We start from the raw sequence: 26,673 nt of genomic DNA, 5'->3' as shown, positions 1-26,673 counted from the left end.
TATTTATTTATTTATTTATTTATTTATTTATTTATTTATTTACTATTATTATTTTATTTACTCCTTTTTATTTAATATTGTTGCTGTTATTATTGCCATGTTTTTAATCATTATTTTTTATATATAAATGTTTTATTGTTCTGTCACAAAAGTTTAAAAGTGGAAAGTCTTTCACTATGTCTGTCATATCAGTCATTTATGTTCTTTTCACTCAATAAAAAAAAAAAAAAGAAAGAGCATCCCTTGCATGAAACATATGCTGGAATCATATCCGCTCTGGCCACTGATAAATAAGGGACTAAGCTGAAGGAAAATTAATGAATGCATGAATGAATGCATAAAAATTAAATACAATACACAACTGTACATTCATTTAAATGGTTTGTAGTAATGTTTCTTACCCATTTTGCTCTCTCTCTCTCTCTCTCTCTCTCTCTCTCTGTGTGTGTGTCTGTTATAAATGAATTAGTATCTGGACCACATCCAATACGTTCAGAGTTTTATTATCATATTAAATGCCAACATCGACCCAAATGAAATATTAAATGGGAGATTCGTTTATATGGCCTGGAGTTTTAGAAACCGATCAAACATTGTCAGAACAGCTGAAACTGCTAAACATCAGGATGGTGCTCAACATCGGTTCCTGACACTGTAATCTTTTCCTTGAAGATGTAATGTTTCTGTTTGGCCATGTATAAGCTCTCTCCTGCACAAATAATGCCTCGTTTTCACAGAGCAGTATGGTATGGTTCAGTATTTTATGGTACGGTCAGAATGGGTCATCTTTATCAGGCTTGTACCTCTACTGCTAAATGGTACTCTTTTGGTAGGTGTGGTACACAATAGAAAACTGCAATCAAAGGAAAAATTAAAGAGGTACGAGTTGTTTACATATCACATGAGAAGCAACAGATGCTTTATATACAAATGTAAACACGTCAAGATTATTAGCCCTCCAGTGATTGCTTTTTTCAATATTTCCCAAATTATATTTAACAGAGCAAGGAAATTTTTAAAGTATTTCCTATATATATATATATATTTGTCAGGGTTCTGCCACTCTGGTCTTGTAAATTCTTGCTTTGGTGGCAGATCTCTGACACTACCCATGTCCGGTCCTGTTTCTGTCTCTGTGTGCGCGCGCGCCGTCGTGGGTGTACGCAGAGTGTGCGCGCTTCTGCTTGACGCGGCCGCGCGCGCGCCCTGCGTCCCTCAGACGCGTGCGCTCTTGTACTCGTGTTTGTGTTTTCGTTTGTCAGCAGCGTGGTGTTTCATTCCCAGCGTCTCAGTCTTGTTGGTTTCGGTTTTGGTCGGCGCTGGGATGAAGCATGCACGCTGCGTGTGTGAGCGCGCGGTGAGTGCTTTCATTCATTGTGTGCTCGTGTCTTGCGTCTTTTGTCAAAGCACGTGGCTCGGTGTTTACATTGTGGTCACGTGCTTTTGTCGTGTGCTTCAGTGTTGTGTTATGTGAGCGCATGGCTTGTATTGTCTCTCTGTGTCATGCGCTCTCCCGTCTATTGTCTAGTCCCACCCTCCTTGTTAACCCATTATTAGTTAATTGTGTTCACCTGTGTGTCAATTTACTTTTTTGCTTTATAATCCCCCTCATGTTTTCAGTCCTTTGCGAGTTCGTTGTCTACACTCCCCGTGTTCCTGATCCAGTCTTGCCTTGTTCTTGTTGAGCCAAGTTTGTGTGTTTTGTTAATGTTTTCCCCCTCGGGGTAGTTTTGTTTTGCTTTTTATTTTTATTTTATTATTAATAAATACCCATTGTTTCTTTGCACTTGAGTCCTCGCTCCTTTTCCCCACCACGACCGTGACAGTACGAACTCGCCATAACAGAGGACTCAGCAGAAATATGGGTATCTTCCTTTTCCCATCTCCCAGTTCACGTCCCTCTGCATGCCAGCAGAAGGAACGTTTGGGCAAACTCTTTGGTCTTCATCAAGGGGAATCTTCAGTCAAGGAGTTTGCCTACCAGTTTGTCTACGCAGCAGAGGGGCTTGAGTTTACCACCACAGCACTGAAGGAGGCTTTCAATGCTGGACTCAACAGCCCCCTTCAGGCCTGGGAGATGGGGATGCTGGGGATACTGTCATTCTGGCAGTTTGTGAGCTATTTGTACCACAGCCAGGGAGACGGTGGCCTGCCTCCCCTTGGCCCACCGCCAATCCCGCTCACAGACTGCCAAATCCCCAGTCCTCCGATGACCCACCAACGGAGACGGAGGAGGAAGAACGGGCCCTCCTCACCTGTCACCCATCTAGAGGTGACTGAACTCACTGCAGCCCATCCAGCAACCACCCTGGCGGCAGCAACATCCCTCGAGGTGCCCGAAACAGACACTGCAACACTTTCAGAGGTAGTGGAGTGCCCAGCAGTGTCTGAAGAGGTGGCCAGCTTCCCGCCACCAAAAATAAGGAAGCGTAGGAGGAGAAAGGGCTCCTCCACCATACCGGCTCCAGCCCCAGAGCGCCCTCCAGTGTCGGCTCCAGCCCCAGAGCGCCCTCCAGTGTCGGCTCCAGCCCCAGAGCGCCCTCCAGTGTCGGCTCCAGCCCCAGAGCGCCCTCCAGTGTCGGCTCCAGCCCCAGAGCGCCCTCCAGTGTCGGCTCCAGCCCCAGAGCGCCCTCCAGTGTCGGCTCCAGCCCCAGAGCGCCCTCCAGTGTCGGCTCCAGCCCCAGAGCGCCCTCCAGTGTCGGCTCCAGCCCCAGAGCGCCCTCCAGTGTCGGCTCCAGCCCCAGAGCGCCCTCCAGTGTCGGCTCCAGCCCCAGAGCGCCCTCCAGTGTCGGCTCCAGCCCCAGAGCGCCCTCCAGTGTCGGCTCCAGCCCCAGAGCGCCCTCCAGTGTCGGCTCCAGCCCCAGAGCGCAGCTCAGTGCCGGTCCCAGTCCGGCTCCTTGCCCTGCCGGCGCCACCCAGACGTCTTTCCCTGCCGGCACCACCCAGACGTCTAGCCCTGCCGGCACCAGCCCGGCTCCTTGCCCTGCCGACGCCACCCAGACGCCTTGCCCAGCCGGCCCCAGCCCGGCTCCTTGCCCTGCCGGCGCCACCCAGACGTCTCGCCCTGCCGGCGCCACTCAGACGTCTCGCCCAGCCGGCCCCAGCCCGGCTCCTTGCTCTGCCGGCGCCACCCAGACGTCTCGCCCTGCCGGCGCCACCCAGACGTCTCGCCCTGCCGGCGCCACCCAGACGTCTCGCCCTGCCGGCGCCACTCAGACGTCTCGCCCAGCTAGCCCCAGCTTGGCGCCCTGCCCTGCCGGCCCCATCCAGACGTCTCGCCCTGCCGGTCCCAGCCCGGCGCCTCGCCCTGCCGGCTCCCCTCTGGTCTCCTGCCCTGCCGGCTCCCCTCTGGTCTCCTGCCCTGCCGGCTCCCCTCTGGTCTCCTGCCCTGCCGGCTCCCCTCTGGTCTCCTGCCCTGCCGGCTCCCCTCTGGTCTCCTGCCCTGCCGGCTCCCCTCTGGTCTCCAGCCCTGCCGGCTCCCCTCTGGTCTCCAGCCCTGCCGGCTCCCCTCTGGTCTCCAGCCCTGCCGGCTCCCCTCTGGTCTCCAGCCCTGCCGGCTCCCCTCTGGTCTCCAGCCCAGCCGGCTCCCCACCGACCTCCTGCCTTGTCTCCCCTGATAGACTCTCCCTGGGTCGTCCCTCCTGCTCCTCCCTGGTGTTCCCTCCCTGCACCCTGGACGGACCCTCCGGCTCCACCCTGGCTCCCTGCCGGGGCCCCCGACCCACTGAATCCACCCTGGACTGTCCCTCCTGATCCTCCCTGGTCTTGCCCTCCCATCCCTCCCTTGTTGGTCTTGTTGAGTCCGGCTTGGCTTCCCTCCCTCCCCCCCTTCATGTTGTCTCGCCTGTTCACCTCCCTGTCTTGTGTTTGTTGATGTTGCCTGTTTTGTTGTCTTGTGGTGTTTCTTGTCTGTCTTGTACCTTGTTGGATGTTCCCTTTAGGGACGCCAGGTGGCGTCCCTTTTGGGGGGGGGTAGTGTCAGGGTTCTGCCACTCTGGTCTTGTAAATTCTTGCTTTGGTGGCAGATCTCTGACACTACCCATGTCCGGTCCTGTTTCTGTCTCTGTGTGCGCGCGCGCCGTCGTGGGTGTACGCAGAGTGTGCGCGCTTCTGCTTGACGCGGCCGCGCGCGCGCCCTGCGTCCCTCAGACGCGTGCGCTCTTGTACTCGTGTTTGTGTTTTCGTTTGTCAGCAGCGTGGTGTTTCATTCCCAGCGTCTCAGTCTTGTTGGTTTCGGTTTTGGTCGGCGCTGGGATGAAGCATGCACGCTGCGTGTGTGAGCGCGCGGTGAGTGCTTTCATTCATCGTGTGCTCGTGTCTTGCGTCTTTTGTCAAAGCACGTGGCTCGGTGTTTACATTGTGGTCACGTGCTTTTGTCGTGTGCTTCAGTGTTGTGTTATGTGAGCGCATGGCTTGTATTGTCTCTCTGTGTCATGCGCTCTCCCGTCTATTGTCTAGTCCCACCCTCCTTGTTAACCCATTATTAGTTAATTGTGTTCACCTGTGTGTCAATTTACTTTTTTGCTTTATAATCCCCCTCATGTTTTCAGTCCTTTGCGAGTTCGTTGTCTACACTCCCCGTGTTCCTGATCCAGTCTTGCCTTGTTCTTGTTGAGCCAAGTTTGTGTGTTTTGTTAATGTTTTCCCCCTCGGGGTAGTTTTGTTTTGCTTTTTATTTTTATTTTATTATTAATAAATACCCATTGTTTCTTTGCACTTGAGTCCTCGCTCCTTTTCCCCACCACGACCGTGACAATATTTTTTTTTTTTCTGGAGAAGGTCTTATTTGTTTTATTTTAGCTAGAACAAAAGCAGTTTTTAAGTTTTTAAAATCAATTTCAAATCAAAGTTTAATATTATTAGCCACCTTAAAAATGCAGTAGGTGATTGTCTTTAAAAACATTGTTTGTTATGCTGGTTGAAAGTCTCTTTACATTCCAATAGTAATCATTAAAGTAATCTAAATATATTAAAATGTATTTTTATATTCTGGGTGAGGCATAAAACTAAAACATTTCATTTTTGTTAGGCTGATCATTCCCATAATTCTGATAAGTGGCCCAAACTGTCTGTCAGCAAATGTAGAATTGTACATCTGCGCAGCCGTGTTGACGCGTATCTGTGCAAATGAGAGAGTGACAGCAGTAAAAACAAATGCTGAATCCAAACTTTAAAATCCTGAATCAATATTGGAGTTACTTTTGCATTACATTATATTAGGGCGTACCCACAATATGCTATCTGAACCATGCCCAGACCCGTTACCCGGATTATTTGAGAAGTGTGAGTGATCCAAATCGGGCTCAGGCATGGTTCACTTGGCCGGCCCTGGCCCAGTTGGAAGAGGTGTGCCAGAGTGCGGTTCACTTGGGCTTTGACACGGTACGCTTGTAGTGTGAGTGCAAAGCGCGCCAGAGCCCAAATCTGAAGACGAGACGTGACTTTTACGGGACTGTTTCATATGGATTTATTCATTCTTACTGTTCAATGAACGCAAACTGTCATAATTTATTAAAGACACAAACCCCTCACTGCACGACAGCTGCACCTTCAGCAAACCTCCTAATTCCTGCAGCACGAGGACTTGATTGTTTATGAGCGTCAAAATGGCTGATCTGTTCGGCGAATAATTTGACTGCGTGTCACTGCATCCCAAACGACTACAACGATATAACTAGAGAAATCTCCACCGAAAGCGCTTACAGAACAGCACATCATTGATGATGTAAGCGTGCCCAGGCCCGAATGTAATGTGAGTGCGGGCCGTCGGGGGAGAGGCAAGCAAGCTTCGACCGGTTTAGGGCAACTGTACATAGTGTGGGCACGCCCTTAAAGACATTGTACATTGATTTTATGGCACCAGGTTAAACTCTCTGACACTTTTACAGCAAATAAATACAGACCACAACTGAACATAAAGGATAGTCTCTGAGTGCCGTTGTCCAAAATCAAATGTTGAATAGACTTGGGCCTATTGGTATGTGTGCGCCGTTGTGTAGAAGATTTATATGTTCATAACCACTTCAGAAAATATTGGGGGTCACGAATCACTGGCATTGTTATTTTGGGGTCGTGGGCTGTAAAGTTTGGGAACCCCTGGTCTACAGAACAAACCATCATTATGCAATGACTTGCCTATAATTGCACTAACATGGCTGATTAACCTAATTAATCTAGTTAAGCCATTAAATGTCACTTTAAGCTAAATACTAGTGTCTTAAAAATATTTTGTACCATCATTATGGCAAAGCTACAATACATCAGTGATTAGAAAGAGTTAATAAAACTATTATGTTTAGAAATGTGTTGAACAAAAATCTTTTTTGTTAACCAATAGAGTCTCAGCAACAAAGTGATGTCATGCCGCACACGTTGCTGTTTCTGTATGAAGTCAAGAAAGAGGTCTAACTCCGTGCCACCGCATATCAATAGATGAGTTGAAAAATAATGAGAATATATGAACATATATATTCGAGTCCTGATCGGGAGTTTCCGATTGGGCCTGAAACCATGTGATCGGGTCCAATTTCCTATTATGTGATCGGATCTGTACATCCCTTGTTAAAACCCTTTTACAATTTTGGTAGGTTTGATCAGGACTGATTAACAGATTTATGCAAACAAATTGGAAAAATATTAATCTGAAGCATTTTTACTGCAGTTCAATTCAGTGGATGCTTTCATCCCGCACATAACAAGAGGGGAATACATTTGTCCAGAGTGTATTGTTGCGTTTTTTTTCCTAAATTTAAAGCATTTTCCCCAAAATATGCGTCAAAATGAGATGTGCCACTCTTACACACAGAAAACGTTATGGCCAAATTCGCACTGAAAATCACCCTAGAGTGGATGAAAACATCCTCAACAGTACAAAGGGGTTAATACGGCCATATGGCAGAACATACAGTGGCTGCTTTCTGATATTTGCAAACAACAAGACAGTGATATCCATATTACTGACCATGATAAATTCCACAGCTGGTGTGAGAAACAAATGTAACACTCCTGAAACTACAAACACAAATCAACACTCCTACAGTATATGCTCAGAAATGTACAGTACATATCAAAAAGCTCATAATGTATCTGTTATACAGTTATAAATGATTTGTTGTTTGTTGAGCTCCTCTTTAAAGTAAAAAAGAGAAATACTTTTCCATAACTAAATATTGTTTCCATATCATTCATTAATTAAAGTTCAGGGTCAAGTCAAATGCAACTCTGAGAATGTAAAGCTTCATATTCAAGACATTTCTGGTTCATTAAAATCAGGTTGTTCCCAGTCCTGGGTTGCAGCTGGAAGGGCATCCGCTGTGTAAAACATATGCTGAATAAGTTGGCGGTTCATCAGTTTGTGAACAAATCCAATTGAATGGAAAAAACATAAAACACAAAAATTATTAATTTTTCAAGAGTTAATACTAAAAATGAATCTGTTTATTCAACTCACAGTGCATTAATTGGAGTCTCATCTGTGGGTTTTAATAATGCATAATGGGATAAATGTTGAACTATGATTAATAAATCCAGTACAAGTATTGTTCTTAGCTCATATTAGTATCACATTCCATCATGATTGTAAAGCCCTTTGGGTGTATGGCCATCCAAAATAAATTCATTCATTCATATTCATATCCCTTATATAACAAGGGACGACACAGTGAAATGAGCCGCCAACTATTCCAGCATATGTTATATGCAGCGCATGCTTCTCCAGCTGCAGCCCAGTACTGGAAAACACACACATGCACTACAGCCAATTTAGTTTATTCAATTCACCTATAGCGCATATCTTTAGACTTGTAGGGGAAAACGGAGCACCCAGAGGAAACTTACACCAACACGGGGAGAACATGCAAACTCCACACAGAAATGCAAACAGGCCAAGCCAGAACTCAAACCAGCGACCTTCTTGCTGTGATCAGCGGTTCTAAGCACTCAGCCACTGTGCCGCCTTACTTGACATTAACTATTGGAATTTCATAGTAAAATGTGTACAAAATAAACATACAGTTGTAGTTTTCTTTGTCAAACATTTCCCAAATTATGTATAAAAGATTAAGGAATTTTTTACAGTAATTCCTATAATATTTTTTTCTTCTGGGGAAAGTAATTTTTTTTTTTTCCGATTTCAGCTAGAAAAAAAACAAAACATTTTAATAGGCACCTATGATGAAACTCATCTTTTGTAAGCTGCTTGGACAGAACTGTGTGTAGTATAGTGTGTCCGAAAAGAGACTTGATGACAGATATCGAAGTGATAGAAACCCAACCAGTCTCTTTTTTCAAATTTCCCAACATTAAAAAAGGACCCAAATCCCAGTGAGTTTGAGGCCCACTGCATCGTGACGTAGGACTGCTGTTTTCCCCACCCACCAAATTGATTGACAGGCCCCATGTTTCTATAATAACATGTCTTAATAACAACGTTTTTGCAAAGAAACTGGAAACTGGAATCGGTCTAATCAGCAACAATGATGAGACTGCCTACAGGAAGCAGATACAGCTCCTTAAGCGTCAGCGGCGCGTGAGCAGAGCGTGAGCAGCGCGTGTGTTTTCGGCGTCCATGTTAACAGATTAGAGCTTTCATACCGCACGCAGCAGCAGTGCGTCAGTGCGAGGCGTGAGCGTCGCCGAAGCAGCAGTGCAGCGATAATTTCGGCGCTGGGTCTATTTTTGACGCGCTGCTCACGCTCAATTAAAGTGACAGTGCATTAATAATGACCAAAACACAATGAATGACAGTAAAAAGTAGCAATTTTACCCAATAAATACGTTGATAACGTCAAATGGTATACATATAGTCATTCAAATGAACTTAAAACGATTAAAAACGGCAACATTTATTTAGGCCCGGACTACAAAACCAAATGTAAAACAATTTTAGTATCAGTTTTGCTTAAGTTGCACACTAGTGTTGTAGGAGAGGGGAAATAGAATATTTACGGGATTTGTAGTCCATTGCGAAGTGTATTGTGGGTAGTGTAGTTCGACACGCATACTGGATTATGTGAGCTCGCTGTGTGCTGTGCAGCTGAGCAGAGGAAGAAAGTTTTAATCGGCTTTGTTTTATGTTCACTCGAGTTATTCCTACCGGGAGCTGTTTGCACTGTGAATCTGACAACACGAAAATGAGTAAAATAATGGCATGCATTGATAACTTTTGTCCGTCTCATCATCTGCACGAGCATGAATTAACGAGCTGTTATTCTGCCGCTGGACAGATTAAAAGTTTAAAAGGTGTATTTGTATATAGAGAGACATGGGTAACTAGATAGAATAGACAGAGATAGGTTGATCTCTGCAGCAGCTGCCGAAGAACTGCGCGCTGCAGACGCAGCTGGTGTGAAAGGCAAACGCCTGCGTGCTGCTACTGCTCGACATACGCGCTGCTCACGCTCTGCTCACGCGCCGCTGACGCTTGCGGTGTGAAACAGGCGTAAGACCAACGAGCTCATTGTTGATTTCAGGAAGGGACGAACAGGCTCACATGATCCCATTCATATCAATGGGATGGCCGTTGAGCCTGTCTTATCCTTTAAGTTCCTGGGGACCCACATCTCAAACGACCTGTCCTAGACCACCAAAACCCTCCAGCCTGGTCATGCATGCTTACCAATACCTATTTTTCTTAAGGCAACTTAAGAAGAACCAGCTGTCTTCAACCATCATGGTAAACTTCTACCACTGCATCATAGAGAGCATCCTGACCATCTGCATCACAGTCTGGTATGGAAGCTGCTCAGTTGCTGAGCGTAAGGCACTGCAGCTGGTGGTGAAAACTACTCAACGCATCACAGGAACCGCACTTGTTATTCAGCCATACAGGACATCCAGAATAAACACTGTCTGCGCCGAGCACGCATTTTCTTAAGTATTCCTCTCACCCTGCTCACAGACTGTTTCTTGTCCTATCTTCAGGCAGGTGCTTCAGGTTCCCCTGGACAAAAACCATCAGACTGAGGAGCAGCTTTTTCCCCACAGCTGTCTCCTTTTTGAACTCTGCCCCCCACTGACTGTTTACTCCTCTCATACACCCTCACACACTTTCTCATAACTTATACTCCCCATAATCACTGCACTATTTAACCCTCTCAAGGCAGGCGTTGCTGATTTGCAACAGTTAAAAATTAACTACCTTATTACTCCAGATACATATTCTATGAGTTGTTGTACTTAGAAGTAAGGCTGCAGGACTTGGTTGTCCATTAGCAACAAATAGTTTCCCCACTTGCTCACCAGATGACACACACACACACACACACACACACACAAAAAAGCTTCTTGGAGTACCACATGACAAAGTAACTTGGAAACATGACCTACTCAATGAGGATTTGAGATATTGGATTTGGATCCCATATTGTTTTTGTTGTTGTTCTGCCACTGAAAAGCAATTTGTTACATTGTTTGAAAAGTTGTATATAAAAAGTTATTTTTCATATCATACTCAGTAGTCAGTGTCTAATTACCACACTGGGCCAATATTGCAAATCTGCAACATCCCAAAACGCCTTGCATGTGAAGGTCTCTCTCTAAAAAAAAGTCAGGATTCTATTGTACTACCCCATATGATAACTTTTCCCAAATATCAGATTTTTCCTGTTTCTAAAAATTATTTTGAGCCTGAGAGGGTTAATATTTACATATTTAAAATTGCACACATTCATTGCACTCTGTTGCCCTAATTCATCTTGAATTGTACACATCCACACATCCATATATACATTTGTAATTAAGTTTATCTATCTGCAAACTTCTGATTATTAATAGCAACCTGTACATATATTCATCTATTGTAAATTCCTGTTCAAAGCTACTACAACATGTATATAATGTTCACAGTACATCCATCAGTAAATATCACCAATAGTTTTTCGATAACTGCTCTTTATAACTTATGCCTTCATCTTGCACTTGCTTCTATTGCACTGCTGGTTAGACCTAAACTGCATTCTGTTTCCTGGTACTTGAACATGTGTTATGACAAAGTTGAATCTAATATAATCTAATTTAATTATCTGTTCCAACTGTGATGTATATACATGTTAATCATTTAAATCTTTTTAAAAACAGACCATGTTTGTGATGCCCCATTCACACTTTTGTAGCTGCCTGTCTCTCTTGGGTGCGTTTTCGAAAACCATCGTTAGCCATCTAAAGTCACAAGTTTCATTTTTACGAACATAGATTTGCCCTTTCCCAAATCTGTCGTTCCAATAAACATTCGCAATCTGCGTTGCAACCTTGTATGCTTACAACAGCACCTCTGGACCTCAGGAATATAGTTCCTGGCTCAGCTGTGTCCTATTCCCCGTTATCCCCCCATGCCCTATTTGTTTAGAACATTCTAACATTATAAAATTAAAAAATTATTACAATTATATCATTATTACAATTATAAAATTATGAAAAAGAAATGCATTAAGGTCATCTCTCTTGGGTATAATCTGCTTTCAAAGTACTTTTACAGTGCAGTTTTAGCGATTTTCATGTTTACAATTGTGCACCCTTCGCAGTGCACTTTAAAAACATTGATGTCATCTTGAACACAGCTGTAGCTCATGACGAAAGCTATGACCTATTATTTAAAAGTGGAATTTACATCCCCAAAGCTTGTAAAAACAAAATATGTAGCATACCTTAATGCTTTTAATTTATAGTAGGTCATTTATTAAGTATCTGTACTGTATATGACATGGGCCTGCTGGTTAGAACATTTCTGCAAATGTTTACATGTGTCAAATTGTATAACTAGACTTTTCAAAAAATAAATAAACAATATACTACTTAATAAAAAAATAAATAAATAATAATAATAATCATCATCATCATCATCATCCTCATCTTTAATATTATTATTATTAAAATATTATTATTATTATTATTATTATTATTATTAAAAATGCCTCATTATTTATTTATTTATTTATTTATTTATTTATTTATATGATTTAAATATGATTTTAGAATACATGTTAGTGATTTTATGTTTTAGAATAGGATATGTCATATTCTCAATAATATTTGTAAAGGAAACATTGGCTCTATGTGCATATATTTACATATTTTACGCATATTTCAATTAATTTGGAAAACGAGTGCATGTTTAGCAAAACTAATATTGGATTTTTTTTTAAATGCATGTGCATGTAAAACAATATAATTTTCACAAAGAGATTATGGGGTTCTTTTCTAAAGTAGTTCTTACTCCACCCCGTTTAGAGCATCATTATGAGCGTTATACGTCATAACTAACATGGTTCAAACGATGGATCTGCGACAGATAAACTATGGGTTTTAGGAAACACTCGTCAGTACATTGTTCTTTTCCCAAATGATGCATCGTACTATGATAATTCAACCGCAAGTTGTGTTGTTGTTTGGGAAGCACACTACTGGGTAGTGATTGGCTGCAAACGCCGGTCTGTGTAGGTCTACAGCACTGAGAATACAACCGGCCTCTGCAGGAGCTGAGAGTGGATCATGTCAGCTCTACTGCTGCTGTTATTAGCTGTTGCTCAAGAAAGTCGCTCATCATTTGCATAAAGTTGAAGGATTCTCAACTTTGTTGTGTCACCCGACACTGCCACCTGATCACCAACGGTTACTGAAGGTCGCTGGAAGTCGCTCACTCTCAGTTGTAATGAATGGTCATATGTTCCTTTGCCGCTGCAAGTCGCTTGTAGATTGAATGAGGCTTATTAAAGACAAATCGCTATGTAATTCTTAACTGCAACAATTTCCCCAGCTGCAAAGTGTCAGTAAATGCTAATGTGTTTATGTTTGTGTGTACTGCAAACGCCATTTGTGTGTGACTCATCATTTCAGTAAGGCTTGATTAAACCCCACCACAAATACATTAATTAAACTTACTTGGTATTTTTGACTAATGAGCTGTATTTAAGCTATATCTGTGTCTGTCTCTTATCACTGAGGGCTGTTTATCTGACGTAATGCATGATGAAAACCAGACATGCACGTGGGAGCAGTGGGCAGGGCGGCTCATTTGCATTTAAAGCCACAGAAATAGCTGCAATGTATTCAGACAACAAAATGGTTAGATTCTGGAGGCTATAATAAATAATCTGATGGGTATTTTGCGCTGAAACTTTACAGACACATTTTGGAGACACCAAAGGCTTATCTTACATCTTGTAAAAGGGGTTAAATAAGGGCCCTTTAAGGTCAATATTATTATCCCCCTTAAGCAATATGTTTTTCGACTGTCTACAGAACAAACCATTGTTATACAATGACTTCCCTATCCAACTTATTGGATCCACACACACACTCTTACACACATACAAATGCAGCTTCCAGCTCTGCACTTACTTGATGGCTTTATTTTCTCCTCGCCCTCTTCCGGACACTGAAACCGAGTCCGGGGTTCCTGCGGTCTCCACCCCAGGCTTATTCCTCATCCCCTTCAGAAAGAGAGAGAGAGAGAGAGAGAGAGAGAGAGAGGAAAAACAAAGTAATGTAAGAGAACAACACAAAACATTTATGGAAGATGTAAGATTGCCTGATATCATTTGGCCAGCTTCATTTGAGCCAATTCAGTGCAACTGCTGCAAGTCACAGGATTTAATTAATCAGCAGTGCCAGAGAGATGAGCGGATAGAGCTAATGCACACCATCAGCAGCCAAAGAGAGCTTTCACACTGATATTAATGACAAGTCTGACACCCGCGGGCTGTTTACACACTGCAGAAGCTGCTTGATGGATTGGAAGGCATGAGATGTGCTTTGGAGATGTGGAGAAGAGACGGTCAGCTTGCACTCATGTGGGAATGCAGTGAGCTGGATCAGTAAAAACATCAGTGGATGCTCATGTCAATGAGTGCTGCAGGAGTTCACATTTTATTCACTTTCAAGAAAATCTTGTGGTGGCAAACAGTAATGCAGTATTTCTTTTTACTTTGTTGCTTTACTGCATTTTATTTTGTGAAACATTTTATTTACTACATTCGAGAGCATAATACTGCACTTTTTACACTACTAGATTAAAAAAATGAACTAAGACATGTTGCTCCATGTTTTTTTGAATGAAAGATATCAACACTTGCTTTAGGATGCAATATCAGTGTACAAAATCTGAGCAAATTTACATATTTGGCCACTTTATTAGGTACACCTTACTAGTACCTGTTTGGACCCACATTTGCCTTCAGAACTGCCTTAATCCTTTGTGGCATAGATTCAACAAGGTACTGGAAATATTCCTGATTTTGCTCTATATTGACATGATAGCATCACGCAGTTCCTGCAGACTTGTCGGCTGCACATCCATGATGCGAATCTCCAGTTTCAACACATACCAAAAGTGCTCTATTAGATTGAGTTTTGGTGACTGTGGAGGACATTAAAATACAGTGAACTCATTGTCATGTTCAATAAACCAGTCTGAGATGATTCGCGCTTTAGGACATGGTGCATTATCTTGCTGGAAATAGCCATCAGAAAATGAGTACACTGTGGTCAAAAAGGGATGGACATGGCCAGCAACAATATCAGGTAGGCTGTGGCGTTGACACGATACTCAATTGGTACTAATAAGCCCAAAGTGTGCCAAGAAAATATCCCCCACACAATTACACCACCACCACCAGCCTGAACCGCTGATACAAGGCATAATGGATCCATGCTTTCATGTTGTTGATGCCAAATTCTGACCCTACAATCTAAATGTCGCAGCAGAAATCGAATCTTTAAATCTTCTGTTGTCCAATTTTGGTGAGCCTGTGCCAATTGTAGCCTCAGTTTCCTGTTCTTAGCTGACAGGAGTAGCACCCGGTATTGTCTTCTGCTGGTGTAGCCCATCCGCCTCATGGTTGAACGTGTTGTGCGTTCAAAGATGCTCTTCTGCATACCTCGGGTGTAACGGGTGGTTATTTGAGTTACTGTTGCCTTTCTATCAGAAGTCTGGCTATTCTCCTCTGACCTCTGGCATCAACAAGGCATTTGCGGTCACAGAACTGCCGCTCACTGGATATTTTCTCTTTTTCAGACCATTCTCTGTAAACCCTAGAGATGGTTGTGCATGAAAATCCCAGTAGATCAGCAGTTTCTGAAATACTCAGACCAGCCCGCTTTGAGCTGCAGCAGATCGTCTTGATCATGTCTACATGGCGTTCCTAATAGAGTTGCCAGTGAGTGTATACGTAACCTAATATGTTTGACATAAAAAATAAATAAATCATTTTTCACTTGTACAATGCATTCTTGGATATTCCAACACAATCTCACGGTAATTCATAACTTTTTCATTTAGTGGCTAATTCGTATGAATTCGTACGATCTAATTCGTACAATTTAGTACGATTTGCTTATCCCCCAATGACGGTTGGGGTAAGGGGTGGGGTCAGGTGCCACACCTCCTTTTTAAAATCGTACCATTTCATACGACTGAACTCGTACAAATTCGTACGAATTAGCCACTAAACTGGCAAAATGTAAAATACTTACGTTTTCTCATGAGATCAGGCTGGATATTCCCACAAATAAACCTGTGGAATTTATCAGTTCACTTTATGTGGGTTTTATGGTCCAGTTTCAAATTTATTGTCCAGTTAGATTTTTACATACACAGGGGGCTACAATCACACACTATATATAATACCCCCAAATAACAAAAAAAGCTAAAATCTGAATCTAGCAAACACGCATTCAGACAAAGTGGCACAGGCACAATTAGCCATAAAGCACTCAAGACTTCAGGAAGCACTCATATGCATCAACAACACACCATATACGCAACAAACAGTCTCGCTGTTGGCAGACAACTGAGACAACTCTACTGATCGATGCAAGCAATTACATAAAGGCTAATTACATCATTTCCTGTCTGTCAAAAAGCTTGAGCATCTCTCGATTGGCCAATCCATCTGGAAGTGATTCTGCAGGTGGAGTATTCATTACAAAGTCCTCTGAAAGCCATCAGCCGCCAGCAGTGGTGTAAGAGATGATAAACGATCCGAACGGGAGGAAGAAAGAGTAACGTCTTGGCCTGGGCACAGCGATAGCCTGCCAGTTTCCAGCATTTAAATGACACCGCCTGCCAACATGCAATGGCTCCTCTGCCACCATCCTTCTAGCAGCGTAATGAATGGTAACAAAAAGAAAAGGAAGCGAAACAAGTGTGTTTGTACACAGGTACAAACATCCTGAGACTTGAAATGCAAGCTCGCTCATTTGCATAACGAGACATTGGCTGGAATTGGAATGTGTGGCTGAAGAAGTAGCTGAAGGCGGATCCACTCTGCTTTGACTGAACTTTTGGAATTTCTCATTTATTTGATCCTAATGAGCTGAAGGATCTGTTAGGTTTGTATTCAGTGAGCATATCTGTAATGTATTGAGGTTCTAGGCCATTTAGTGATTTATAGACAAATAATAATCAATATTCTGAATGTAACTGGGAACCAGTGTAAAGACCTGAGGACAGGTGTGATGTGCTCTGATTTTCTGGTTCTGGTCAGAATCCTGGCCGCAAAGCTCTAGATGAGCTGAAACTGTCTGACTGTTTTTTTGGGGGGAAGGCCAGTGAGAAGGCCGTTACAGTAATCCACCCTTCTGCTGATAAAAGCATTAACAAGTTTCTTCAAGTCCTCACTGGAAACAAAGCCAAGGGGTTCAAAAATCACAACACTTGATTTGGTTTTGCCTGTTTTTTGTTAACTTTTATAATACAATATAATACAATACAATATTACTTTTGTAATATTTGTTATATATGTATATTGTTATTAGTATTATTATTATTGTTATTATTATTGTAATTATTATTATTTATTCATTTATTTATTTATTTTCTGTTGGCTTACAAGGTTTAGTTCCTTTATTCGTCAAGGGTCACCACAGCAGAATGAACAGTCAACTTATTCAGCAAATTTTTACCACAGTAGATACCCTTCCAGCTGCAACCCAGTACTGGGAAACACCCAGTACCTGCGCATGGATGATGGATAGACGGACAGACAAATGGATGGACGGACCGATGAAATAATTGATATAACAATAGATGGATGGATGGATGGATGGATGGATGGATGGATGGATGGATGGATGGATAAAAAATGTATATACGTATCAATGGATAGATGGAATGATGGACAAAGGGATGGAAAGAATAATTGATATTAAGATGAATGGATGGATGGATAAAATATTTAATATAACGATGGATGAATGGAATAATTGATATCGCAATGGACGGATGAATGAAATAACTGATATAATAATGGATGGATGGATGGATGGACAGATGAATGGATGAACAGAAGGATGGATGGATGGAATAATCAAAATATAACAATAGGTGGATAAAATAATTGATATAGTGATGGATGGATGGTTGGATGGATGGATGGATGGATAGAATAATTTTTTATAATGATGGATGGATGGATGAAGAGATGGATGGACAGATGGATGGATGGATGGATGGAATAACCGATATAAAAATGGATGGATAATATAATTAATATAGTGATGGATGAATAGAATAATTTATACAAAGATGGATGGATGGATGAACAGATGGATGGATGGATGGAAAAACCGATATAAAAATGGATGGATAAAATAATTAATATAGTGATGGATGGATAGAATAATTTATATAAATATGGATAGATGGAAGGAATAACTGCTGTAAAATGCATGGATGGAATAATTTATCTAATTTTGGATAAATTAATGAATGGATGATGGATGGACGGAAAAATGAAATATATGGTAAATAAACAATTGTATATTATTATTTTATAATACATTAAATATAAATGGGTCGGTGGGTAGTGCTGTCGCCTCACAGCAGTGCTCTGGTTTCCCCCACAGTCCAAAGACATGCACTATAGATGAATTTTGTAGGCTAAATTGTCCATAGAGTATGTGTGTGAATGAAAGTGTATGGTGTTTCGCAGTGATAAGTTGCAACAGGAAGCCGCTGCGTAAAACAAATACTTGATAAGTTCATTCCGCTGTGGTGACCCCTGATGAATAAACGGACTAAGCCAAAAAGAAAATGAAGGAATGAATGTAAATGTTATGATTTATTCCTGGACATTCACCATTCATTTTGTATAACACACTAACAGAAATTGTCTTAATTTTTGACCATATATATATATATATTATTTTATTAATTTTTTTTTTGTATACTACAATGTTTAATTAAAATCATGCAAAACTATGTAATACATCCACGAGAGGGTGTAACTCACTAAAACTGCCTTGGGACGACCTTTTAAAAAGTGAAAAGTTCATACATTACTGGAAACTGCTTTCTATATAGTTCAGTCAGTCTGAGGTCAATTTACACAGAGAACATACAATTAAAATTACTGCAGAATAACTTGCCTCATGCATCTCAGCCTGCTCATTAACACTGGGTCAAATTCACACACCGTGATTCTGCTTTAACATTAAAATAGATACTGTGCTGAAAGAGACTGGAAACTGAATCAAAGTCAGCTGGATGGACAAATTAAAGGAGGGATGGAACAATGGATGGATGAGTGGATGGCAGAGAGACAGATGATTGGATAGATTTTGGATGGATGGATGGATGAATAAATGGATGGAATCATAGCAATAAAGATGGATGAATGGAGGGATGAAGCAATAGATAAACAGATGGATGGAGGGAAGGATGTTCGCTGGCTTCCCAGCATCCTCTATTAACAGACTTCAGCTAGTACTTAATGCTGCTGCCAAAGTTCTTACCAGGTCTAGAAAATATGATCATATCAATCCAATTTTATCCTCCTTACACAGGCTGCCTGTTTCATATGGATTTTAAAATATTGCAAACAAATGAAGTAATTAGATTAATGGTAATCCATTTGTGTATCGTCCAAAACCCACAAAAAAATGTAAGTACAAACCAATAAGATCTCATATCTCTTGCCTTTCAAATGAAACCTAGATCTCTGAAATGTATGCAGTACACTATTAGGCATGGACAAGAAGTGAAGGGAAAGACATAAAATCAAGGGAAAATAGCAAAGGCAGAGTAGGGGTGGCTTTTCAAACAGAATTTACAATCACAAAAAGAAAGGCGAATGAGCACAGGGAAACATGACATCATCGACTGATAAAGCAAACGAGAGAGAGAGAGAGAGAGAGAGAGAGAGAGAGAGAGAGAGAGAGAGAGAGAGAGAGAGAGAGAGAGAGGGAGAGAGAGAGAGATATTTCAGTTTTTTCACAGGTGGTCTCTTGGTGGTTCGTCACTGTCTGTCACTGAGAAGAGCTCAGTCCTCACATATCTCCAACTTCTCCTGCAGCTCATCATGCAAACTAACCTCCAAGGAAAGAAAAGCCATGGCATGTTAAAAGATGCATAAAACGCATTCCTGAATACATAATACATGAAACATATGATAGACAGAACAACTGACTGAAAGACTGACTGACTGACTGACTGACTGATTGATTGATTGATTGATCTAAAGATATATGTATGCATGGACACGTGGATGGATGGAGGTATCGACGGATAGACGGATGGATGGATAGATGGATGGATGGAAGGATGGATGGATGGATGATGTATAATAAAATAATAAAATAGAGAATAATAAGAGAATAATAAATGGATCAATGGATTAAATATTAAAGATGAATAGATGGATGGAATAATAAAAACAAAGATGGATGAACAGATAGACAGATTAACAAAAAATGGATGGATGGATGGATGGATGGATGGATGGATGGATGGATGGATGGATGGATAAATGGATGGAGAGAATAATAAAAAATAAAGATGGATGTATAAATAAAATAACTAAAGATGGGTGGATGGATGGATAAATGGATGGAGAGAATAATAAAAAAGATGGATGTATGGATAGACAGAATAACAAAGATGGATAGACATAATAACAACGATGGATGGATAGACAGACAGAATGACAAAATGGATGGGTGGATGGATGGATAGATGGATGTAGAGAAAAATAAAAACAAAAATGGATGAATGGATACACAGAACAACAACGATGGATGGATGGATAGATGGATAGAATACGAAAAACGAAAGTGGATGAATGGATAGACAGAATAACAATAATGGATTGATGGATGGATGAATAGATGAATAGATATATGGATGGAGAGAATAATAAAAATAATAATGGATGTATGGATAGACAGAATAGCAAAGATGGATAGACAGAATAACAATGATGGATGGATGGAGAGATGGATGAAGAGAACAATAAAAACAAAAATGGATGGATGAATGGATGGACAGAATAACAAAGATGGATGGATGGATGGATGGATAGACGGAGAGTATAATAAAAATAAAGATGGATGTATGGATAGACAGAATAACAACGATGGATGGATAGATGGATGAAAAGATAGACAGAATCAAGATGGATAGATGGAGGATGATAGAATAATAAATGGATAGAGGGATGGATAGACAGAATAACAAAGATGGATGGATGGATGGATGGATGGATAGACGGATGTAGAGAATAATAAAAATAAAAGATGGATGTATGGATAGAAAGAATAACAAAGATGGATGAATAGATGGACAGAATAACATAAAATGGGTGGATGAAACAATAGATAAATCAGTAAATGGATAAACAAATAAAGAGAAAGACGGAAAGATAAACAATGATAAATGGATGAATAGAAAGGTAAAAATAAGAATAGAATGATGGGTATAATGATGGTTAGAATACATGAAGGATGGATGGACAGATGGATGGATTGACAGAATAACACATAACGATGGATGGATAAAACAATACATAAATTGGTTGGATGGATGAACGATGGAACAATGGAAAGATGGATGGACAGACAAAAAGTTCAGAGGAGTAATGGATGGATGAATGGGTGGTAGGACAAAATAACACAAAGATGGATGGATGAAACCATAGATATATTTTAGTGGACGGCTGGACAAAGAGACAGATGGATAATGAATGAATGAAAAAAAAAGGTAGAAATAAGAATGGATGGATGGGTATAGTTATAGATGGTAAAAATACATAAAGATGGATGGATGGACTGATGGAACAGAAGTTAGGATGAACAATGCTGACAGATGAAACAATGCAATGATGGATGGACAGACAAAAAGTTCAGACAGTATATGGATGGATGGGTGCATGGATGAATGAATGCTGGATAAATGCATGGATGGAAAGAAAGAAAGAAAGAAAGAAAGAAAGAAAGAAAGAAAGAAAGAAAGAAAGAAAGAAAGAAAGAAAGAAAGAAAGAAAGAAAGAAAGAAAGAAAGAAAGAAAGAAAGAAAGAAAGAAAGAAAGAAAGAAAGAAAAACAGATATATTTATGAATGATGGTCACAGATGGATAAACAGACAAAGAAGATGGATGGATGGATGGATGGATGGATGGAAGGATGGATGGATGGAAGGAAGGATGAATGGATGGATGGATGGATGGAAGGATGAATGGATGGATGGATGGATGGATGGATGGATGGATGGACAGTTGGCTGGATGGCTGAATGGAACAGAAATAAGGATGTACACTGGTGACAGATGGAACAATGCAAGGATAGATGGACAAAGTTTAGACAGATGGATGGAGGGATGGATAGATGGATGGATGGATGGATGGATAGATGGATAGATGGATAAGAAATAAGGATGAACAATGGTGACAGATGTAACAATGCAAGGATGGGTGGACAGACAAAGTTCAGACAATAGATGGATGGATGAATGGATGAAAACAACACTGAAATAAGCACAATTTGAAATATGAATGTAGACATGGATGTGATAAATAAAAAAGACAATCAATAAAAACAAACAGACCTTTTTTTTACAAAATGAAAGAGCTACATTTGCCAAAGAGTAGAATCACTTCATCAGATCTAAGAAATCAACTTCATCTTCAGCCAACTTTTGATTCACATGACATATATACAGTACATCTGAAGCGTGCAGATCTCTCATCTCTTTCTCTCTTTCAAGTAAAGCTTCATCTTCTCAAGATTCCCTCAATTTGAAAGTTAGACGAGATGGAGAAAGAGAGAGAGAGAGAGAGAGTCTGCATCCTGACCTGAAAGCGTCCAGCACAGTCAAATCTATTTGGGAGGAGAAGGAGAATGTGCGCAGTCTGGCGGCGCGTGGGGTGTTTGTGAGCAAAAAAACATATGAATCATTAGTGAGCCCTGCGGCGTGCCAGTATGAGGTATGAGAATCAGAAAGGCCAGGAGACTCTCGCTGTGCAGCCTTACATAACACATTCTGCCTTACTCACTCATTAAAGATCTGTTGTTCTGCTGAGGATGATCAAAAGACTGACCGCAGACTCTAGATGCGTCCCAAATTGCATACTTATGTACTAATCCATTTTTGTGGTATACTGAAAACTCTAAAAAGAGTAAGTGCACTTGGATGATGCACTTATTCAACTGATAAACAGTGAAGTGAAGTCACACACACTCGAAACTGGTCCACTTTGACTCAGCGCACACACAAGTGTTTAACCCAAAATAGACCAGTCTGCCAGATGAAGAATCAATCGACATAATGCTTCATTTATACACTACCTTACAGAAGTCTTGTGGTTGACCCCAGTTTAAGAGCAACACAGAACTTGACTTTTAGTTGATCATTTGGAAAAATTTGTCTGATTAATCATTTGTTGAGCTGCATCCCAAACATCACAAATACTGCAGAAGACCTATTGGAACCCTAGATACTCACTGAAATCAGTCAAGTTCGGTGAAGGAAACATCATGGTTTGGGGTTACATTCAGTATGTGGAGTGCGAGAGATCTGCAGAGTGGACGGCAACATCAACAGCCTGAGGTATCAAGACATTGGTACTGCCTATTACATTACAAACCACAGGAGAGGGCAAATACTTCAGCAGGATAGCGCTCCCTCTTATACTTCAGCCTTCACATCAAAGCTCCTGATAGCAAAGAAGGTCAAGGTGCTCCAGGATTGGCAAGCCCAGTCACCAGCTATGAACATTATTGAGCATGTCTAGGGTAAGATGAATGATGAGGCATTAAAGATGAATCCAAAGAATCTTGATGAACTCTGGGACTCCTGCAAGAACTCTTTCTTTGCCATTCCTGATGACTGTACTAATAAGTGATTTGAGTCATTGCAGAGATGTATGGATGCAGTCCTCCAAGCTCATGAGAGTCAGACACAATATGAACTCTTTTTCCACTGCACAATGACTTTATATTCTATACTGTACATTATTTCTGTTCAGTGACAAGACTTTTGTCTAAGCAAAGACAGACCTTACTGTCCTAATTAAAGCATTAAAAATCAAGGCATGATCATATTTTATTTTGGTAAAATAAGTTTAATCTAGAGGCCTTTGCCTTTCATATAAGCCCCTTCTGATGTCAAATGATCAACTAGAAGTCAAGTTATTATTTGTTTCCTCTAAAAAATGCATAGGCGACAAGACTTTTGTCAGGTAGTGTATTTATAGGTGTATTAACCTGATTGGTTAAAACACAGTTACATTTCTAAGTGTGTGTGTGTGTGTGTGTGTGTGTGTGTGTGTGTGTGTGTGTGTGTGTGTGTGTGTGTGTGTAAAATTTCGAACAATCTTTTCCAATTTTTATTTAGTCATCAAAAATACAAAAGTCAGACAGTCACTAGGCTATTCAAAGTTGACCCTAGTCCTGAGAAAATTATCCACAATAAAGAAGAATGAATAGAACAAGCACACACAATGTACAACTTGTTTCATACTCAAGGCTGTTTCTTGTTCTCTCAGACGTCTTATCAAAACCGATTTAAACTAGTACAATCAGCATCCAAACTGGCAGATTTCTACTACACAGAAAGTCTATCTTGCATAAAAAGGAATTTACCTAAAATGAATTAACACATGTGTGGCATGGTGGCTCAGCGGTTAGCACTGTTGCCTCACAGTAAAAAGTTCACAGGTTCAATTCAATTCAATTCACCTTTATTTCTATAGTGCTTTTACAATGTAGTTTGTGTCAAAGCAGCTTTACATAAATGATCATAGTAAATTGGTTTGAATCTCATGTTCTTCCAGTGTTGGTGTGGGTTTCCTCCGGGCCCTCTGGTTTCCCCCACAGTCTAAAGACATGCGCTACAAGTGAATTGGAAGAATAAATGAATGTGTTTCCCAGTACTGGGTTGTGGCTGAAAGGGCATCCGCTGCAAAAAATATATGCCGAAATAGTTGGCGGTTCACTACGCTGTGGCGACCCCTCATGAATAAGGAACTAAGATGAAGGAAAAAGAATAAATGAATAAATTAACAGATGAACTGGCATGTGAGAAGGGAGACCACACACACACACACACACACACACACACACACACACACACACACACACACACACACACACACACACACACACACACACACACACACACACACACACACACACACACACACACACACACACACACAAACACACACAAACACAGTGAGCATATACCCCAGAGTAGTCGGCAGATATTGCTTCCAGCACCAAAGGAGAAAACATGGGTTCAGGTGCCTTGCTCAAGGTCTGGTTTCATTATCACTCCATCTTTAATTTGTGCCGAGCCCGTGAATCGAACCTGCAACCTTTAAATTACAAGTCCAATTCCCTAACCAACTGGCCTCAATTGCCCCCATAGAGACGCCTAATGTGGAATGTTGAACACTTCATGCACTCAACGGTTACAGATTTGCAGACATAGAGCTATATCAGCACTAAAGTTGGATTATTTTGGATTGTGCAACCAAAATTCAAAGTGATAATGCAGCCTCTCTATGGTGACCGCGGTTGTGGAAATGACAGCTATTATTTGGTAGTTTGGTCTTTTATTTCAGTATTTGGCAGCTGTTAAATGTTGACTCGTTGACTGAGTTTGAATTTCTGGTTGATAAAAAAAACAATGAAGTGTTCCATTTGGAAAGACACTAAACTCATCCACTGCATGGCTGAGTACATAAGTGCATAGTGTACAGTGTGTCAAATAGAATGCAACCTTTTTTAACAGACACTTTTTAAATTTAATTTAATTTAATTTTATTTAATTTTTTTGGCTTAGTCCCTTTATTAATCTTTATTAAACCGGCAACTTATCCAGCACGTTTTTACGCAGCGGATGCCCTTCCAGCTGCAACCCATCTCTGGGAAACATCCACACATACTCGCTCACACTCATACACTATTGACAATTTAGCTTACCCAATTCACCTGTACCGCATGTCTTTGGACTGTGGGGAAAACCAGAGCACCCGGAGTAAACCCACGCGAACGCAGGGAGAACATGCAAACTCCACAGAGAAACACCAGTTGACCCAGCCGAGGCTCAAACCAGTGACCTTTTTGCTGTGAGGCGACAGCACTACCTACTGCGCCACTGCGTCGTCCTTAATTTAATTTTATTTAAAGTAACTAACAAAATAACTAACTAACTAAATAGATAAATGTTGCAAAATAAAACGGATCTATTAATTTAATAATAAAATAATATGGGTTAATAGCAAATATAAAATGACAAACTAAAAACTAAAATAAAAATATGAAAATAAAATTATTAAAAAAATATAAATCATTCCATAAGCAATACAAAAACTTCACATTAAAAATCAGAAACATTTATATATAAAAATTTTTTTACAACTGTAATGTTAAAATAATATTTAATTGATTTAATTTTATTTATAAAATAATAAAAATAATATATATAATAGTATACTACTACTACTACTACTACTACTACTACTAATAATAATAATAATAATAAAACTGATCTATTGATTTTATAATAGAATAATATGGGTTAATGGTAAATATATTTTTTAAAATTTACAAATAATTGCACCAGGTACTAGAAATATTAAAACAATAATTTGAAATAAATTAGAAAAAAAATAAATATAAAAAAATAAAGAGGTTAAAAAGAAATACTACAATAAATGTGACTAAAATAAAAATGTGAAAAAAGGAATTCTATAAACAGACACATTTTTCCTGATTTATTTATATTTCATCATAATTAATTATTTGTTATTGTAATGTTAAAAGAGCACAGCACGATGGCTCAGTGATTAGCAAGAAGGTCTCAGCAAGAAGGTCGCTGGTTCGAGTCCCGGCTGGGTCAGCAAGCATTTCTCCAGTTTCCCCCACAGTCCAAACACATGCGATATAGGTGAATTAAATAAACTAAATTGACCCTAAGGACGACGCAGTGGCGCAGTAGGTAGTGCTGTCGCCACACAGCAAGTTCACTGGTTCGAGCCTTGGCTGAGTCAGTTGGCATTTCTGTGTGGAGTTTGCATGTTCTCCCTGCGTTCGCGTGGGTTTCCTCCAGGTGCTCTGGTTTCCTTCACAGTCCAAACAGGTGAATTAGGTAGGCTAAATTGTCCGTAATGTATGAGTGTGAATGAGTGTGTGTATGTTTCGAAGAGATGGGTTGCGGCTGGAAGGGTATCTGCTGCGTAAAAACATGCTGGATGAGTTGGCGGTTCATTCCGCTGTGGCGACCCCGAATTAATAAAGGGACTAAGGAGAAAAGAATAAATGAATGAATGAATGAAGTTGGCCCTAGTGTATGAGTGTGAATGAGTGTGTTTAGGTGTTTCCCAACACTGGGTTGAGGCTGTGTAAAACATATGCTGGATAAGTTGGTGGTTCATTCCACTGTGGCGTCCCCTGATGAAT

The 26,673-nt window shown here is 40.7% G+C and overlaps 2 protein-coding genes across 4 annotated transcripts in view; one reads left to right on the top strand and one right to left on the bottom strand.

Moving 5' to 3' along the window:
• syt7b (synaptotagmin VIIb) overlaps positions 1-26,673 on the bottom strand; it is a 291,633-nt gene that overhangs the window by 136,281 nt on the left and 128,679 nt on the right. For all 3 annotated transcript variants that reach the window (XM_087258665.1, XM_087258666.1, NM_001245957.1), the window contains 1 exon segment: positions 13,336-13,427. In XM_087258665.1, coding sequence (XP_087114791.1) covers positions 13,336-13,427 — 92 coding nt within the window.
• LOC147843053 (uncharacterized) lies at positions 1,162-4,716 on the top strand. The gene has a single exon (XM_087260603.1). The coding sequence runs from the start codon at positions 1,862-1,864 to the stop codon at positions 3,872-3,874; it is 2,013 nt and encodes a 670-aa protein (XP_087116729.1). The 5' UTR covers positions 1,162-1,861; the 3' UTR covers positions 3,875-4,716.

This window comes from Danio rerio, chromosome 7 (assembly GCF_052040795.2).
Source record: "Danio rerio strain M-AB ecotype USA chromosome 7, GRCz13ab, whole genome shotgun sequence".
NCBI classification, from domain to species: Eukaryota; Metazoa; Chordata; class Actinopteri; order Cypriniformes; family Danionidae; genus Danio; species Danio rerio.
The sequence above is the reverse complement of the archived record's forward strand: the minus strand, read 5'-3'. Positions and strand labels throughout refer to the sequence as shown.

Bases quoted from the DNA above. Each gene is read 5' to 3' on its own strand.
- LOC147843053 (XM_087260603.1), top strand. From the start codon at position 1,862: ATGGGTATCTTCCTTTTCCCATCTCCCAGTTCACGTCCCTCTGCATGC.